We start from the raw sequence: 16,952 nt of genomic DNA on the forward strand, positions 1-16,952 counted from the left end.
AAAAATAAGAAAGAAATTTTTGAATACTTCCCGCTCTTCCGGTCATATGTTTTCGATTTTTGTTTGGCATCGGATCAACAAAAACAAAAAAAAAAGAACAAAAATTAGGGAAATATAAACAAAAGGGTCTTTTTGTTGTTGGGAAAATAAACTCAATTTTTTAGTTCTGTTTAGTATTTTTAAAAATTAGAAATCAAAGAAGTGAACAATGGTGATTAGTGTATTCTAACCTCTTATTAGTATAATTCCCCGGTGCTACAAAATGGTTTTTATTTTAAAATTTATATTTAATAGAATATATTTAATATGAATTTCGATGATTAATGAAGAAGAAATGATAAAAAAAATATTTTTTTCCGGGATATTGAATTTATATACAAAATTTTTAATTCAGAAAACTTTGTGCGTTTATAGGTTATGTTCTTTTTGCAAAAAAAATAGTTTTTGTTTTGTAAAAAGGATAATTTTTTTTATTGTTGAAATATGTAATCTATTTATAAAGAAAAAAAATTCTTTTAATAGCCAGAACTCTGTTTTTCAAAAAAGGCCTCGTAAAAATTATTTGAAAAATAAATAAGAATTGTAAAATATATAAACAATTTAATTTCTTTATATTTTAGTATTCTTTGGTGCATAAAACGGAAAATGCTCACGAGGAAAGTATTTGGACCTGTGCTTGGGGTTGTCCTAAGAAAAAAAAGGATCTTCAAACCGATAATGAAGACTCCAGGTATGGAAAATATTTTCAAAATATTTTTTTCTATAATATTCTTTTTAATATAATATAAAAATGGAGCAATTTTCAAAACCTGATAAATGCTTAATTTACTCTTCAATAATAGAATATTTTTTAATGCGAATTTTTCTGAATATAAAATTATCTGAAGAATTAAATTTAAAAAAAAAACTATTCAGTAGTTTTAATTGTGTAATTAAAAATTGTTTTTTTTAATAGAGACTCGATGCGTTCTACGGACGAAGAGAATAATGAGTACGTGATAACCGGCTCTTTGGATGATGCTGTGAAAGTTTGGGAATATAAAAACGGTGGTTTAAAATTGAAACATAAATTAACGGGACATTCACTTGGAGTTGTGTCTGTAGCTGTAAGTTCTGATGGTTCAAGTGAGTAGAATTGTAAATTTGTAAAATTATTTTTCAAAAATAGATAACAAAAACAAATTTTTTCCTTCTTTGTTTTTTTTAAATTAAATTAAACAAAATTATTAATAAAATGAATTAAAATTTGAAAAAAAAATTATTTTTTGCAGAATGCGCCTCCAGTTCATTGGATTCGAGTCTTCGATTATGGGATTTGGAATCAGGTGAAAAATTAACAACAATAGAAGTTGGTCCAGTGGATATTTGGACATTGGTTTATTCGCCGGATGATAAATTCATCGTTTCCGGTAGTCATGCGGGAAAAATCAATATGTATGGAGCCGAGAGTGGAAAACAGGAACAAACTTTAGACACAAGAGGTGGAAAATTTACACTCAGTGTTGCTTATGTGAGTTTATTTAAAAGAAAATTTTTTCTTTTCTTTATTTTGCGTCATGAGAAATAAACTTCTTTTTTCTTTTTCCTTTCTTAGAGCCCGGATGGAAAATACATTGCGAGCGGCGCAATTGATGGGATTATCAATATTTTTGACGTAGCGCATGGAAAAGTTTTGCGAACTTTAGAAGGTGATTGAAGAACAAAAATATAAGATTTGTTTATTTTTTCAAATTAAATATTTTGCAAATTCTAAAAAATTTTTTTTAATTTATAGGTCACGCTATGCCCATTAGATCTCTTTGTTTTTCTCCTGATTCGCAGCTACTTTTAACTGCGTCTGATGACAGTCACATGAAACTTTATGACGTGTAAGAATATAAAATACTTCCGATTCATTTCTACTTACTATTATTATTATATTTATATATTATTAGTATTATTATTGCTATTATTTTTTTATTATTAATATTATTATTAGTACAATTATTTTTCTTTTATTAAACAGAAAAGATGCTAATGTTGCCGGAACAATGTCAGGTCACGCATCATGGGTTCTCGGCGTATCTTTTGCTCCCGATGGTCAAAAATTTACATCAAGTAGTTCGGATCTCACTGTGAAAATTTGGGAATTATCTCAAAGACAATGTTTACACACTTTTCACGAACATGCTGATCAGGTAATTTATTTTCAGTTTTTTTTAATAAATTATAATCAATTCTTAATTAATCTTTATTGGAAAAAAAAATTATTATTTTCAGGTCTGGTCTGTGAAGTATCATCCACACAAAAATAATTTACTTGCATCCGTATCCGAAGATAAATCAATTAATCTCTATGAGCATCCATTGTAATATGTACCATAAGTTTTATTTTATTTTTTTGTACAAACAAAAAATGGAAACAAAAAAAAATAATAAATTACCTTTTTTTCTACAAAAAAAAAAAAAAATTGTTTTATTTTTTGAGGGTAATAAAAATAATAATAATAAATGTTGGGGATAATGATTTTTATAAAGAGCTGTAAATTTATTACTTCTTTTTTGTTTTTTTTATTATATAATCAATAATATACAAAGAAATAAAGTATTTGACAAACTTAAGGAGTTATTATCATCAGATAAAATTGTTTTATTTATACGCTAAAAAAGTTATCTATAAGTACGCTATATGAAGAAAAACTGGTTACAGAAGAATAAAAAGGAAAAACAATACTCGCACAGTACGGACCAAATTCGCTTATATATAAAACTCAACATTAAGGGGATGCAATAGGAAAAAGGAAAGGAAAATAGATCCTCGTGAATCCGAGTTGGAAGGATTAAAATTAATTAATCCGAACTGGAAAAAGGATCAAGAAATACTATAATATGGGAAATATAAGTCTTTTTTTTTTGTTTTTCGCGCAAGACTTTTTTCATTTTTCCAAAAACCACATCGAGCAATCTCCTTCTAAAATATATGATATAGGAAATTGAAAAGCTTTCTAGAAGCGGACCTTATACACAGAAGGAAACATGACACGAGAGGGCAAATTAATATTTTTAAAAATAATAGCTATTAATAAATTAACAATAATAATTAAAATAAATATAATAATAATAATAATAATTCTAATGATAGTATAATAAAAATAGTTATAATTATTTACATTTTAACAACATCGCAGACACTAAATAATATCTTTTTTTAAATTACAAAAAAAAAATGAAATGATAAATAATAAATAGTAATTTTCGGCGTATTGGAAATAATTAATTGATTATTTAGAAAAAGTGATCAGTAAAAATTAATTTTCGGGTAATGGTAACAATTCTATTTTTTTCTTTTTTTTAAAAAAAGGTGAAATTGAAAATGATCAACAGTAATTTTCGATCGAAATAATAAAAAAATATCTATTCAAAGTTTTTTAATCGTAAAAATCGATTAAAAAGAAAAGGAAATTTTTATTCTTGCGCAATTTGGTCGATACAGGGGGGGATTGTTTATTAATAATAAAAATTTACACGATAAATATTATTTCTTTTTTTTTTCTTCTAAAAGTCTATTAATGACTTTTATATGGTTCATCATGCTCTCAAAATATATATTAGACTATTTCCTGCAATACGCGTTTTTTTATTATATAAACTGGACTAGAAACTTAGGTCGCGTTCGCAAGTCCTTAAGCTGGGGTATACTTTTTTCTGTTTTTCTCTTCTTTTTTTTCGATTGAAATACAGGTGTTTTTTTTTTTTTTTTTTTTTTTTTTTGTTTTTTAATAAGTAAATCCTCATATCTTTCGTCTAATGCTTTGCTATCAGTCTTTACAAGGAATTCTTCATTCTTTCCTTTTACACATATTCATCATCAAACGTTCATTTTGTTTTAAAATTCATGGGACATCTACTTTTCTATTTTTTTTTAAGTTAAAAAAAAGAAAAAAAAAGATTACTCTAAAACAATAAGCATTGCGGACTATTCGATAAATCGGGAATTTCTCACAATTTTTTATTTTCGAGATCGCATTTCAATTAATTAATTTATAATTGTATTAATTAATTTATAGCTGTTTATTTATTTCAATTAACTAAACCCTATCAATTAATTTGTATAGTATAAATTGACAAATTTATAGTAGCAATTAATCAATTTGTATTTCTTTAATTAATCGAATCAAACAATTTTTTTTCTCCATTGAAAATTGTAAATTGTGAATTTTTTTGTTGTTTGAAATTCCCGATTTATTGGCTCGATTTGCTCGGTACACACATTTTACGCCCATTTCACTAACCTTTCCTACATATTTTATTCATGGATCTTTATATACAGAATTTGAATAAATAGGCTAGTACAATCATTATATAGATATATAATGTGTACAAAGAAAATGAAAATTGTTATTTTTTCTTTTCTTTAAGATCAGTGAATAATTTATATTATATGGAATTAATCGACTTATTTCAAATATATATACATATACACCATGAAAAATCTATCAGATTTTAGACCAAGAGCACCAGCTCTTAATGTGTCTATAAAATATTTTAAAGTAATCGCTCTCTCATCACATAATCGAATGCAAAGAAGTATTTTTTCAAATATAAAAAAAAACAAAACAAAAATAATCTAATTGCTAATAATCGGAAAAATCAAAATAATTTTTATATACTTAAAAATCTAAACGACGAATTCATAAAAAATAACGAAACATACAAATATTTATCATTGAAATTTTTTTTTCTCTTTATCTGAAATTATTTTAATATTATCTCACTGAGCTATTGAAAAATAACCAATTTTCTTGTTTTCTAAAACAAAATTTTCAATAGCTCTTTTCTTTTGAAAAACAAATGGAAAATTAATAATTTTCTGTTTTTTTAAAGTTGCAATTAAAAATCAATTATTTGAATTAAATTTAAAGTGTAAATTTCTTTTCCCAAGCAAAAAGAAAAAATGATTAATGATGACTAGTTAAAATTTAAAGACAGTAGAAAATATTTTTTCTTTTCTTCTTGTCTATAAGTGGAATTTTTTTTTCATATAATATTATGATAAGTTGTTTGTTTTTCTTTTTTTTCATTAAAAAATGGACTGTGTTTTTTCTTAATTAACATTTAACATTGAAATACACATGATTTGGCAGAAAAAAATAATCCATTCGATTTGTGGTTTCATGAAATTAATTTAAATCGCAACTTATGTATTGGCATTTTTTTTAATATTAAAAATGCCTTAACAATGATCATTAAAATTTTTCTCTCAGAAAATCAAGATTTCACGACAAATTTGCATAATTTTTGCCATTAAAAATAAAAGTTTCTTTTTAAACTTTCAAAGTTGTTTTCAACTTTTCACATTTTTGAAATTAAATATTTTTTAATTTTCAATTTTTTCTTAAACTAAATAATTTTAAAATTTTCATTTTATTTTCAAAACTTGAAATAAACTGTATTTTACCGGGACATAATATTTTTATAATTTAATTGAAATTTAATTTTCCAATTATTTTGAAATTGAAAAAATTAAATTGGAATTTACACAAAAAAATTCCAACTTTTCCATAAAACAAAGTTTACATTGAAAAAATTAATTAATTAATAATGATTCATTTTTATTAATTATTTGTTATCAATTTGTGGATATTAAATAATTATAAAATGATTATTAATTAATAAATTTTTCTGAATGAATCAAAAAATTAATTTTCCAAATATTAAAATTAATAAATAAAAAATAAATTATAATCACCGTCTTACTCCTTGTAATTAATTTTCTTTCTGTCAATCTTCACGATTTAATGGATCCAAAAAATAGGAAAATTTCCATTAAATCAATTTCATGACTCCACAGTGAAGGCAAGAAAAAAAACCGTAATAAGATCGATTACCAAATTTAAAAAAAATTCCACAGTATTCGATCGAAAGAAAAATAATCACCATTGTTTCTATCACAAACTCAAAAAATAGTTTTTTCTTCTTACACTGTAGTCACACGAGCGGAAGCAGTGACAATGTCCGATTTAAAATCCTGCCCTTCAATCATCAGACTCTTACGATCTTTGGCGTTTATTTGCTGCTGCTGTGAAATTCCCGGATGTGGATTATAATTAAAAGGTGGGACAATTGCCGAAGCTGTTGTGCGAAAACCACCACCAGCAGCAATTTCTTTTGAACCGGAAGACGATGATGATTCATCAACGCGAATAAATGATCCCAATCGTGAAATTCTCTTTGTAATGTCAATTTCACCATCAGTCGTTTGATCCGAACTTTTTGCATTTCGAAAAATTACATTTTCCTCATGACTTAATTTACGTTCGGGATGTTTCACTGGAATTCCACTGAGATCACATGAATTTCGATATTTCACGCCATTAAATTGCATTTCTGTTTTGGAAGCAATTTTCAACGCTATCGACGAGTCACTTATTGTTTTTGGCAATCCCTCGAAAGTTGAACTGCGAAATAATCGAAAATTTAAATTTTCCTCTTCTACTTCAACTTGTTCTTCTTCTTCTTGTTGTGTTCCATTGTTTCCTGTTATCCATTTTCTAGTGTCGGGTTTCTCGAATTTTTGCTTTAATTTACTATCCTCGACACGTTTCCAGAGACTTGCAATTTTACTAGTCGTCTCCTTGGTTCGTTTTTGTGGTTGAATATTTGAATTGCTGTTAGATCTTTGGCCGAGTGTTGTAATTTTCTTTGGAATTGAACTTTCGAGACTATTCGTCGCTGTGATCTTTTTTGGAATTGATGTCTCAATTTTTGTCTTCGACGTCTCAATGGCGAAATTCTTTTTCGACGCCGGGATCATTGTTGTGATTTTTGGTTTTGCAATTTTTGTCATTGTCCTGGCTGGCGAACTGGAAAGTGATGGCACTGTGGGTGCATTTTCCACTTCCGGTTCGTCTTTTGTAAATGTTCCTTGACGTTCGAGTTTTATTGGCGGTGAACTGTGACGTTTCATTGCTTTACTGATGGTAGTCAAAGATGATCCTTTCTGTGGGATTGAGCTGCGTTTTAATTTTTTATCCATTGCTGAAGAATTTCCTGAAAATTAGAAAAAAAAAACTAAAATATTAAAAAAAAGAGGAATATTAATACTTTTGAATAATTGAAATTAGAAAGAAAGATCCAAATAATTATTTTTTGTTTTCTAAAACATTACCTGCAGGATTCGTTGAAGAATTCCCATGTTTCGGACTCCATTTAGAAATTTCACGTGACGTATTTGTATTTTGACGAAGAGTGGTAGCGCGTGTCGCCCTTACAATTGGCGACGTATTACTACGTCCAATTGGAATAGCGCTGCTCTTTTGCTTCGATGGCGACGATTGTGGTGTCACTACTTTTCTCGTTGGATTCGAAAATAACGGTTTTCGCCTACCACGAATTCCTTTTGGAATATCCTCAGCTTCTAGGCTTACAGCACGGCTTATTGTTCCCGGTTTCACAATTCTCGGTCCCTTTGCATCTTCCTGTCTCTCCTCTTCGTCGTCGTCACTTGCCGATTCCTCAGGTCCTAAACTTTTTGCTCGTTCCTGCAATCTTCCTTTTCTCGATTCCACAATTTCCATGTCCTTAATGTCTTGATTTCCATTGGCGATTTCGGGATTTATTTCCCTAATTTCTTGATTCGTTCGTTTAGTGGTGAAATCAGATTGAGTACGTCTGCTAATTTCGGGTGCTTCGTAGGTGAAAACTCGTGTTCGAGTTTCAATGCGCTTGGAATCGGGATTATTGAATCGTAATTGTAGAAAATGTTCGGAGCCAGATTCATTGGATACGAGACTGAGGGTTTCACAATCGAGAAGTTCGTCACCTTTTGACGTTTCGTTCAAAGTGTTCAATACAATATTTGCATTTTGTTCGAGCATCGTGTGTACATTCTCCTCTTTTGTTAAATAACTCTCGTTAATTGTTCTAGTACGAAATCTCTCGTCTTTTCGAGTTTTTGCTACTTTTCTCAACATTGGGATTCCTGATTTTACCGGCGATTCCGTTTTATCAGAATCTTTTCCTCCCGCTGAAGATTTTTCGATTTCCACTTCCTTTGGTTCCGGTTTTAGTTCAATTGGACCTTCGAGAACTTGTGTTTGGAAACGATTACGATCCTCTTGGCGACGTTGTTTTGGAGTAAGCCGCGGAAGATTTTGCTCTAATTTTCGCCGATGATCCTCTTCCTTCTTGACGATTTCAGCGGCAATTGTATAAGTTTTGTATCGTTCTTTCGCTAATTGTCGCTTTTGTTTTGGTGTCAAATGACCGCGGAGTCGTTTCTTGGGTGTTGATTCAGCAGAACTTGGTATTGGCGTAGCTGCCTCGTCCGTGTCATTTGCTTCCTCAATTCGATCAATAAAATAGGCTTCATCGGAACGAAGATCGACATCAATGCATAAAGTATCACTGCAAAGTGTCTCATCCATTTCAGTTACTTCGTTAAAAAGTGAAGGAGGATTAATATTCTCGAGGCATTCACTTAGACTATTATTACCACTCAATGGTAATGATTCCGCGTAACGAAGACACGTCATTGAAAGAACATTCGCCACTGGTTTCACGATATCAAAAACTGAATCATTGTCTTTTGTATCAGCAATTTCGGATATTATACTCGCAACGCTTATCATACTATTTTCCATATCGCCAATATCGAGTACCTCATCCATTATCGATGGGGGTTTTACATTCTCCAATTGGGAGAGATTCTCTAAACTCGCATTATGACTTTGATTATAATTAAGAGCACGTTTCGCGACCACGCCAATTGGTAAGGATTTTTTACGTTGTGTACAAGTTAACGATTGTTTTGGTCTTGAGAGGGAGAAACTTTGATCACGAATTGTATATGTTTCACTGTGATCGCGAGCTGTTATGTAACTTGAACTGAGCGATTGATCAGAAACAACTTGTGCTATTTTTATCGCTTCCTCTTCAATTAGTAGTGAATCTGTCATTTCAGGAGGTTGACAATTTTGTAAATCAAATGAAGTTTTAGCCGTTGAATTCTCATCGAGAGCGTCACTTTTGAATGAAGCGATTAAAGGTGCACTGACACTGATACTGGGAAATGAAACATCATTCGGAGAATCTTCATTCCATGAATCACTTTGTAAACTTTGTTTCATTGCACTTGAATCACGTTCGCGCATTGCTTCTGTTTGTTGAACCAAAGTTGCCGTTAGACGATCTAATGATGCAATCATTGCATCGGGATCACGTTGACGTCGATAAACTTCCTCGACTTTTTGATTTTCTTCCTCGTTATCGTTGGCGGTGTTTTTAATTGTTTCTTCGGTGAGAATATTAATTTTTGATTTTGAAACTGCATCGACAGTGTCGCCTTCGGTGGATTTAACAATTTCCTGCTCACAAGTGGCAATATTCGATAATGATGATGAGGAGTCATTTGTAACTTTTGGAATTTGTGTTTGAATACAAAATTCAAGAAGTGCTTGCTCTGAACGTTCAACTGAATCAAATGATTCACAACTACCGGATATGACAATTTCTTCGGATGAAATTTCTACAGAGCCTGTTGATGCTTTTGAAGTAACTTCGAATTCGGGGATTTTTATACAAGATTTCTCTGCTTGTTGTGTTATTGAAATTTCCTTTATTAACTCTTTCGATGGCTAAAAAGAAATTTGAATTTCTGTCAATATTTATTTTTTATTAATTTTTTTTTTGAATAAATAGAAAGGTTTTTAAAAAAATACCTCGTTTTGGAAATCACAAGTAATTTCCTGCATGCTATAACGGGAATTTTTCAAAGTCTCGCCAGTTGAAGTCACTGATGTATTATCGACTCGATTTAATTCATTGCTCGTTTGATATCGAGTTAAATTGCATTCTGCTTGTAATTCCTCTTCCTCGAGACTATTACGTCTAAATGATTGTCTATGCCTAAAAAAATTATTGAAAAAACAGTTATTTTTGTATTTTTTTTTTAACAAGAGTTAAAATTTTTTTTTTAAATATTTTTTTAAATTACCTGTTATTTTGCATTCCAATATTAATACATGCAGCAAGAAGTCCTTGATCATCATCATCGTCATCATCCTCGCTGATTATATTCACAGGACATGGAGATGAAGTTTTTCTCGATTTTCTTTCAAATTCTTTATGCTTCGAATCATCAGTAATTTTATGTTCGTCATCAATTGTCAACGATCTATAACTTGCAGCCCCAGAATCTGGAAAAAATATAAATATATTTATTTTTAAATATTATTATGAATAAATAATAAATAAATAGAAGTTAAGACAAAACGATAATCGGTAAAATAGTAAATCTATTTTTAAATTAAAAAATTTTCCGTTAAATGAAAATTCTGTTTTAATTAAAGAAATAAAGAAAAATAAATCACCTTCACCAGATGTAATTTGCTCATCAAAATGATGAGCCGATATTTTCGATCCAGTAATCACTCTAAACAAATTTCTCGGACGAATATCCTCCTGTAAATCAGATGCCGATGTTGCTCTCGATGAATTCAATGACAATTGTGATGGTGTTCCTTCCGTGCAATAAGTCTTCACCGTATCGCCATTCAAGACATTTTGTTCCGAACATGTAAAATACGCCGAACTTTGTTTCTCATCATCCGATGTGTGTTCAGCATAACGTAAACTATAATTTGTCGTTTCATCCGCATAAAATGGATGTTCTAAATTTTCAATTTTCTCCAATTTCATTATTGATGATATTTCATTTTTCCCTTCAATTCTATTTTTATTTTCTCCATCGGTGGCTCGGATTCCAAGTTCCAATTTCTGCTGATTATGATGATCAGAGGAGAATGAATAATCACAGGAACTTGTTTGTGAGAGACGATCCTCAATGGATGAATGAAGTGCTTGGGAACAAGTGGCTTCTTGATCGTGTGTCGACCATGAAATTGTCGATCCAGTTCGTTTTATCAAAGAATCTCCGTCTGGTTTCATTCGATTTGAATTTTTATATCTCAAGGCATATTTTTTCTCACTTTGCGAACATTTCACCGTATCGCCAATTGGTCCAATTTCAAATCCCATTGCTGAATGAAGTGACGCCGATTGTTGTTGTTGTTGATGTTGATGATCAATCGTTCCATTCATTTTCACTTTTTCGAATATTGTATCCGAATGTGTGCTCGTAACTGATCTCATCGATTCACGACTTTCGCTTCTTGGAAATTTAATTCCCGATGTTCCTGGTTGTTGCAATTTTCCTGGATTCTCCAATTTGAAGGCGAATTTTTCAATAGGAGACGTGCTCGGCTCAATATTCTCGCAAGTCTCGGCGAGATTTTGATCAATTTCCTGCTCGAGGGCTTTTTGCCTCCTAGCAACGAGTGTCGGCAATGTCGATAATCCAAGACCACGTGCTGTCGAATCGAGATGTACGAGATTATTTCCACCAGGACGTGCGCTCAAAAGATTCTTCAGAGCTGCGCTCGAACCCATTGAAATCATTTTATGTTTCGAATGAACGAGACTCCTTAACATTGGCACAGCTCCAAGATCCCAGAGGAGACGTTGATCGTGAGTGCAACGTGCCGAAAGATTCCAAAGTGCACCACAAGCATTGCTGACAATTGTCAAACTCGGCGATCGTAATTGACGCAGAAGCACTTGTAAACAACCTCTTTCACGAACTATTGTCCGATAATCATCCCTAACGGCAATGTGACTCGAAACATTTCTTAAAATCCCACCAGCATTTTCGACAATTGCAAAATTCTTCGAAGGCGCCTTGTAACTCAACATATCGACCAAAAAAGCCAACGCACCTTCAACGGCACAAATATCCACTTTATTTGTACTACAGTGAGCCGAAAGATTCCAAAGTGCCGACAAAATTGACTTGAGTGTTGATTCCTTCTTACCCTCCATTGCCGCTCTCATTAATCCAATAACAGCTCCAACTTCTCTCAATGTTTGTTTACTGGAACTATCAGCCCTCCATGAGAGATTACGCAAAACACTCGCGGTCACTTGTCGCAAATCATCGCTTGTACTCTGCAATTGCGAAACCAATGCCCTCATAAAATCCTTAAAAGAACAGAGCAACGCTTTATTATTCCCATCGCCAAATGTCAAATTCGTCAACGCCATTCCCGCGTATCTTCGCAAAGTAATACAATTCTGATCCTCACATTCACTGCCATGTGCCGTGTGATCCATTTCAATTAATTCCGCCACTGCATGCAAACCACCGAGTTGACACATTGCATGACGATGATCCTCGTCAAAGGATAATTTCATCAATGCTGCAATTGTCGCACCTGGATGACGTTCCAAATCATCGCGAGTGCTCTCCAACGAAAGACGTAAACTTTGACAATAGTCACGCAATTGTTCCAAGAGACGTAGAACGCGTACTTCGCGACGTCCAGTACGTTCGTCGCTTCGCGCTTGAATTATATTGTGCAGTGCTCGCGATGCTCGTTCACGTGTCTCGTGATTTTGACCCGGTGCATGAATTAATTGAACGAGTAGAGGCAGACAACCCGATTGTCGCATAACGCGACACGATTCTATTGAATTACTCATTGTTAGAAGAGTGGAACTCATATCGTCACGTCCCTCACTACGACCCAACATTCCCAGGAGACTGTAGACAACATCGACTTTTGCACCAAGACGACGATGACTCTGTATACCCTGCGTTGATGTTGATGATGAACCAACGCCTGAAGCTGATGAGAAACTCATTATGCTCGCCATGTCCTGCAAAAAAAGATACAAAACATAAATAAAAATAAAATTTTTGAAAAATATTTTTAGATTACAATTTTTAAAAAATGTATATCTGAAAATATACAAGGAGCAAAAAATTATGTTTATGATACTTAAAAGAGAAAATAAATAAAAACTTCTTCATTATTTGAAAAATAAAAACTGATTTTACATATAATTAAAATAAGAAACTTTTAAACAATGTAAAACTATCGCATAAACACAATTCGTAATTACTTGCTTCTTAGAGCGCATCAAATATTTTATCGGATCTTTTTTCAAAAAATTATAATTGTCGAATTTCTGTCATTAAGCGAAATTTTGCCGAATTTCCAGACAAATTAATATTGAGCAGAAAAAATCTTGTTTTAAGTGTTTGTAAAATAATTAAGCACCGATTTTTGTTATGTGGTAAAAGTTTTGAAAAAAGATAATAAAATAAAAATAAGGGGAAAAAAAGAAATTAAAATATAGAAAATGAATTCAAATAGGAGAAAGAGGATATGGAAAATTGAAAAAAAAGAAACTTACATTGTGAATTGTTGTTGAAGTACTTTGTTGATTTGGAAAATTGTATTGTTGATTATTCCAAACATCTCGTTTTACGGGCCAGGTACCATGATAGAGAGACGATAATCTTTGAGTTTGTAGAGACGAACTCGGTCTACTTTCATCCTCACTACTCGCATCATTTTCATATCCTTTACTGCCACTTCTTCCGAAAAGCTGAAAAAAATTCCAATTATTAATATCGGAAAATAAATAAATTTTTTTAATACAGCGAAAACATAAAAAAGTGAAATATTTAGAAAAAAGCATAAATTTTTCAGATAATGGAAAATTAATATCAAAATACAAAATAAGTTTATGGTGTTCCCCCCTCTAAAAAAAAGGGTTGAGTCTTGAAGCAATAGACATATATATATTTATATAGATAGACACAAGGAGGAGTAAAAGTAAAAGGGCGCGGAGGATGGAAGGAGAATGTTGCGGCGTAAAATCAATACCCGCAGTGGTAGTTGTGTTCAATAAGTGACTCAGTAGTAGTAAAATCCTCCCGACTCTCATATACAGATGAAAACAACTCAACCTTCAATATAAGCATGTGGGGAACTGCATGATGCACCAAAATAAAAAAATTATATTCAAAAGTTCAAAAAAAAAAAAAAAAATTCCTTTCTAGCCCTCCCAAAAAGTTCAAAGTATAAAAATAACGTTTCCAAAAACCAGATGTTTCTCTCATCTCTGCGTGACAAAAAAAAGTTGAAAATAAATTAAATAAAGCACAATAGAAAAATTTCAATCACTCTTTCTTCATCTTAAAAAAATTATTAAGATAAAAATTAATAAATAAAATAAAAAATAATGAAAATAAAATTAAAATTTCTTTCAAAAAAAAGTACCTCGGGACTCGGGCTGCCGGACTCGTGATCAATTTCGTCCTTATGTTCCGGCTCCATGACATTCTGTTGTTTCGGAAGAGACCTGCTGTCAATGATTGTCGATGAAAGTTGTTGATTTCCTCGAGATTTTGTAGCATTGATTATTCGTGTACGCGACTCATCGTCAACAATGATATTTCGTTGATTCCATTTTGAATTGTCCGATGATGATGACGATGTTGATAATAATTGTTGGTTTTTTGATCCATTATCATCATCATCAGCACTTTTTCCACGACAAAATCCAAAATCATGTTCCACTTTATTCGACTCGTGTATATTAGAAACTGTTGTTGTACTGGTCGTCGTCGTCGACGTCGTACCTTCCACGCCGACGCGTTCTTCACCGCTGGCAGATAACGTCGCGACGACGCTGCTAGGGGTGTGCGAGCATAAATTCAAACGTTGTTTCAACGGCTGCTGACCCTGGATTGAATCGAATCTCTCCACCACTGCATTATTCCCCTCCACCTGTGAAAAAAATAGACCTTGAATTTTTTAATCACCGAAAATTGCATATTTAAGTTCATTATCAAAAGTTCTTTAATCAATATTTTTTTTCTATATGTTATTTATGGTGGCAATTGTAATACGTTACTTTATTGTAATGTTGTTACTTTTTTCGTAACAATGAATTAAAAGTAGAAAACGAATATGAATAAATTAAAATTTTATTTATCATAATTCAAAATTGATTAATTTCATATCTTTTTCTTATTAATAATAATTTTTCTAGACTATGATTCATTTGGGATTTGTATTTTTAAAATTGCAACACACCACGCCTTTATCGGTTGGAATGAGTGTGACGTCATTATGAAGATGTGCAATATAATTTTATTGTCAAGTGTACGATTATAAAGCATGATCAGAATCGATTATTTATTATTATTACTATTTTTAATAATAATAATTAAACATTATTTGAGAAATAAATAAATTTCTAATGTTAGAAAATTTTAATATTATAATAAATATCAATATTATTTATTATATATGAATATTGTGAGGCATTTTGAAGATAAAGGGACGCAAGAAGCAAAAAATTATAGATTATGTTTGTATCCCTTTTTTCAGAGTGCGTCAACAATATTATTAATAAATTAAATTTTATTTGTGAAATAAATAAATGCCAATAAATCATAATAATTATAGAAGTTTTGTAACAAAACTATAATTCTGCATAATCACATTTGTAAAAACCATGCAAAATGAATTTAACAAGCCATATGTATAGAGTTCAGAGACTTTCTCTCAATTTTCTCCGACGATTTCTATTACGCTCTTTTATTTGAAGAAAGCTTACCTATATATATATATTTATGGATATTATTGAAATAACCACAGAAAAAAGCAAAATCGGTCAGAAATTTTATTTTATTTAGTAGAAAACAATAAATCTTACGGTATCAATTTCATATACATGTTTATATAATTACCAATTTTATTCTTTAATTTTATTATACATCTAAAATGTCCTTTATTATTATTATTATTATTATTTTTATAATTAAAATTTTATTATTTCTTAATTTAATTTTTTTGTTCGACTATTTAAATAATAATAATAATAATAATCAATACATAATTGTCAAATCAAAATCAAAATATCGATCAATATATCGCAAAAGCAAGTACTTATCGATTTTTATCGATATATCGAAGAATATGTTAATTTAATTGATTGTTATCGATATATCGATTTAACGAGATATATCGACTATCAATATTTCGAGATATTCTAACTATTTTTATATCGAATTGTAAAGATTATCGATTTATGTGATATATCGACTGTATCGATTAATTATTATAAATATAGTTAAATTATTTATTATTATTAATTAATAATTAATAAATCTCAAACAAATAAAAATAAATATTGTTTTAATTTAGAACAAATCGTGGTTTCTTGGTTAAACATTTTCACCTGAATTTCTTGATAGGAAAACAGTACATATCTTTCTTTACATAGGAAAAAAACTTGTAACGGAAGCGTAAAGCGTAAAATCCAAATCACGCATGTTAGTCATCGTTTTAAGGCTTCTTTAAACAGTTTTATATTTTAAATGATTATAAGTGGTTTAGGAAAAGAAGTTTTTTCTTTTTTGTTGTTAAAGTCCTTTTTTATAACAATAGAATTTTTTTGGGGGGTTTTACGAAGGAAGTGGAAGCATTTATAAATAATTTATTATTTTCCAAACTTGTGTTTAACTGGCCAAAATTTAGATGACCTAATTTTTCTTTATAAAAGATTATTTTCTCGATTTAGGGCAACTTTTAATAATAAATTTAAACGAGATGAAGAGTTCAACGACTCTTCTTTATATAGGTAATGTTGCCAAGATTCGCGGTTTTCCTGTCAATGAGCCAGCCTTCAACAATAATAATTAATATTATTATTTAACTATTTTTTAAAAATATTTTTTATAATACTATTATAATTATACAATTAAGAGAAAAATTCAATAAAAATAATAATTTTATGTATATATAATAAGAAACAGTAATAAAAAATGAAGCATATAAATAATAATTGATCAATAAAAAATTAAATAATATACATTTTATTATTTAATATATCCGTAACAAAAAAGACATTTGGATAATTAATTATACGTAAATTAGTGAACGTCTTTAGAATAGAAAAAGGGAAAATAAATAACATCCAATTAGAGGCAAAGATAATAAGGAAATTTGTATTAAAACTTGGTGATAATGAAAATAAAAGTATTATACTAATATAGGAAAGAACGATAAATCAATTTAACGAGCTTACGATTTTATTAACTTTCTCTCATCCCCGCG

General features: G+C 30.3%; 2 protein-coding genes across 5 annotated transcripts in view; one reads left to right on the top strand and one right to left on the bottom strand.

The window, feature by feature from the left end:
* Nucleotides 1-9: 9 nt before the first annotated feature.
* LOC127280571 (WD repeat-containing protein 61) lies at nt 10-3,750 on the top strand. 2 transcript variants are annotated; one of them, XM_051303635.1, is made up of 8 exons: nt 10-211; nt 621-730; nt 956-1,125; nt 1,272-1,510; nt 1,595-1,688; nt 1,775-1,868; nt 2,006-2,177; nt 2,260-3,750. In XM_051303635.1, exons 1-8 carry the CDS (start codon nt 209-211, stop codon nt 2,350-2,352), a joined length of 975 nt encoding a protein of 324 aa, XP_051159592.1. In that variant the 5' UTR covers nt 10-208; the 3' UTR covers nt 2,353-3,750. The 2 variants fall into 2 exon arrangements, with proteins under 2 accessions (XP_051159592.1, XP_051159594.1); XM_051303637.1 differs by lacking the exon at nt 10-211 and adding an exon at nt 244-265.
* The window catches only part of LOC127280566 (adenomatous polyposis coli protein-like), a 40,385-nt gene continuing 25,959 nt past the window's right edge, over nt 2,527-16,952 (bottom strand). For all 3 annotated transcript variants that reach the window (XM_051303628.1, XM_051303629.1, XM_051303626.1), the window contains 7 exons: nt 14,106-14,615; nt 13,234-13,428; nt 10,350-12,693; nt 9,974-10,175; nt 9,699-9,885; nt 7,148-9,614; nt 2,527-7,029 (listed from right to left, as the gene is read on the bottom strand). In XM_051303628.1, coding sequence (XP_051159585.1) covers nt 5,957-7,029; nt 7,148-9,614; nt 9,699-9,885; nt 9,974-10,175; nt 10,350-12,693; nt 13,234-13,428; nt 14,106-14,615 — 6,978 coding nt within the window. In that variant the 3' untranslated portion in view covers nt 2,527-5,956. The remainder of the gene's footprint in view (nt 7,030-7,147; nt 9,615-9,698; nt 9,886-9,973; nt 10,176-10,349; nt 12,694-13,233; nt 13,429-14,105; nt 14,616-16,952) is intronic.

The sequence above is a fragment of the Leptopilina boulardi genome, unplaced genomic scaffold (genome assembly GCF_019393585.1).
Source record: "Leptopilina boulardi isolate dan_hultmark-lab unplaced genomic scaffold, ZJU_Lbou_2.1 LbouV2_248, whole genome shotgun sequence".
In the NCBI taxonomy this organism is placed as follows: domain Eukaryota; kingdom Metazoa; phylum Arthropoda; class Insecta; order Hymenoptera; family Figitidae; genus Leptopilina; species Leptopilina boulardi.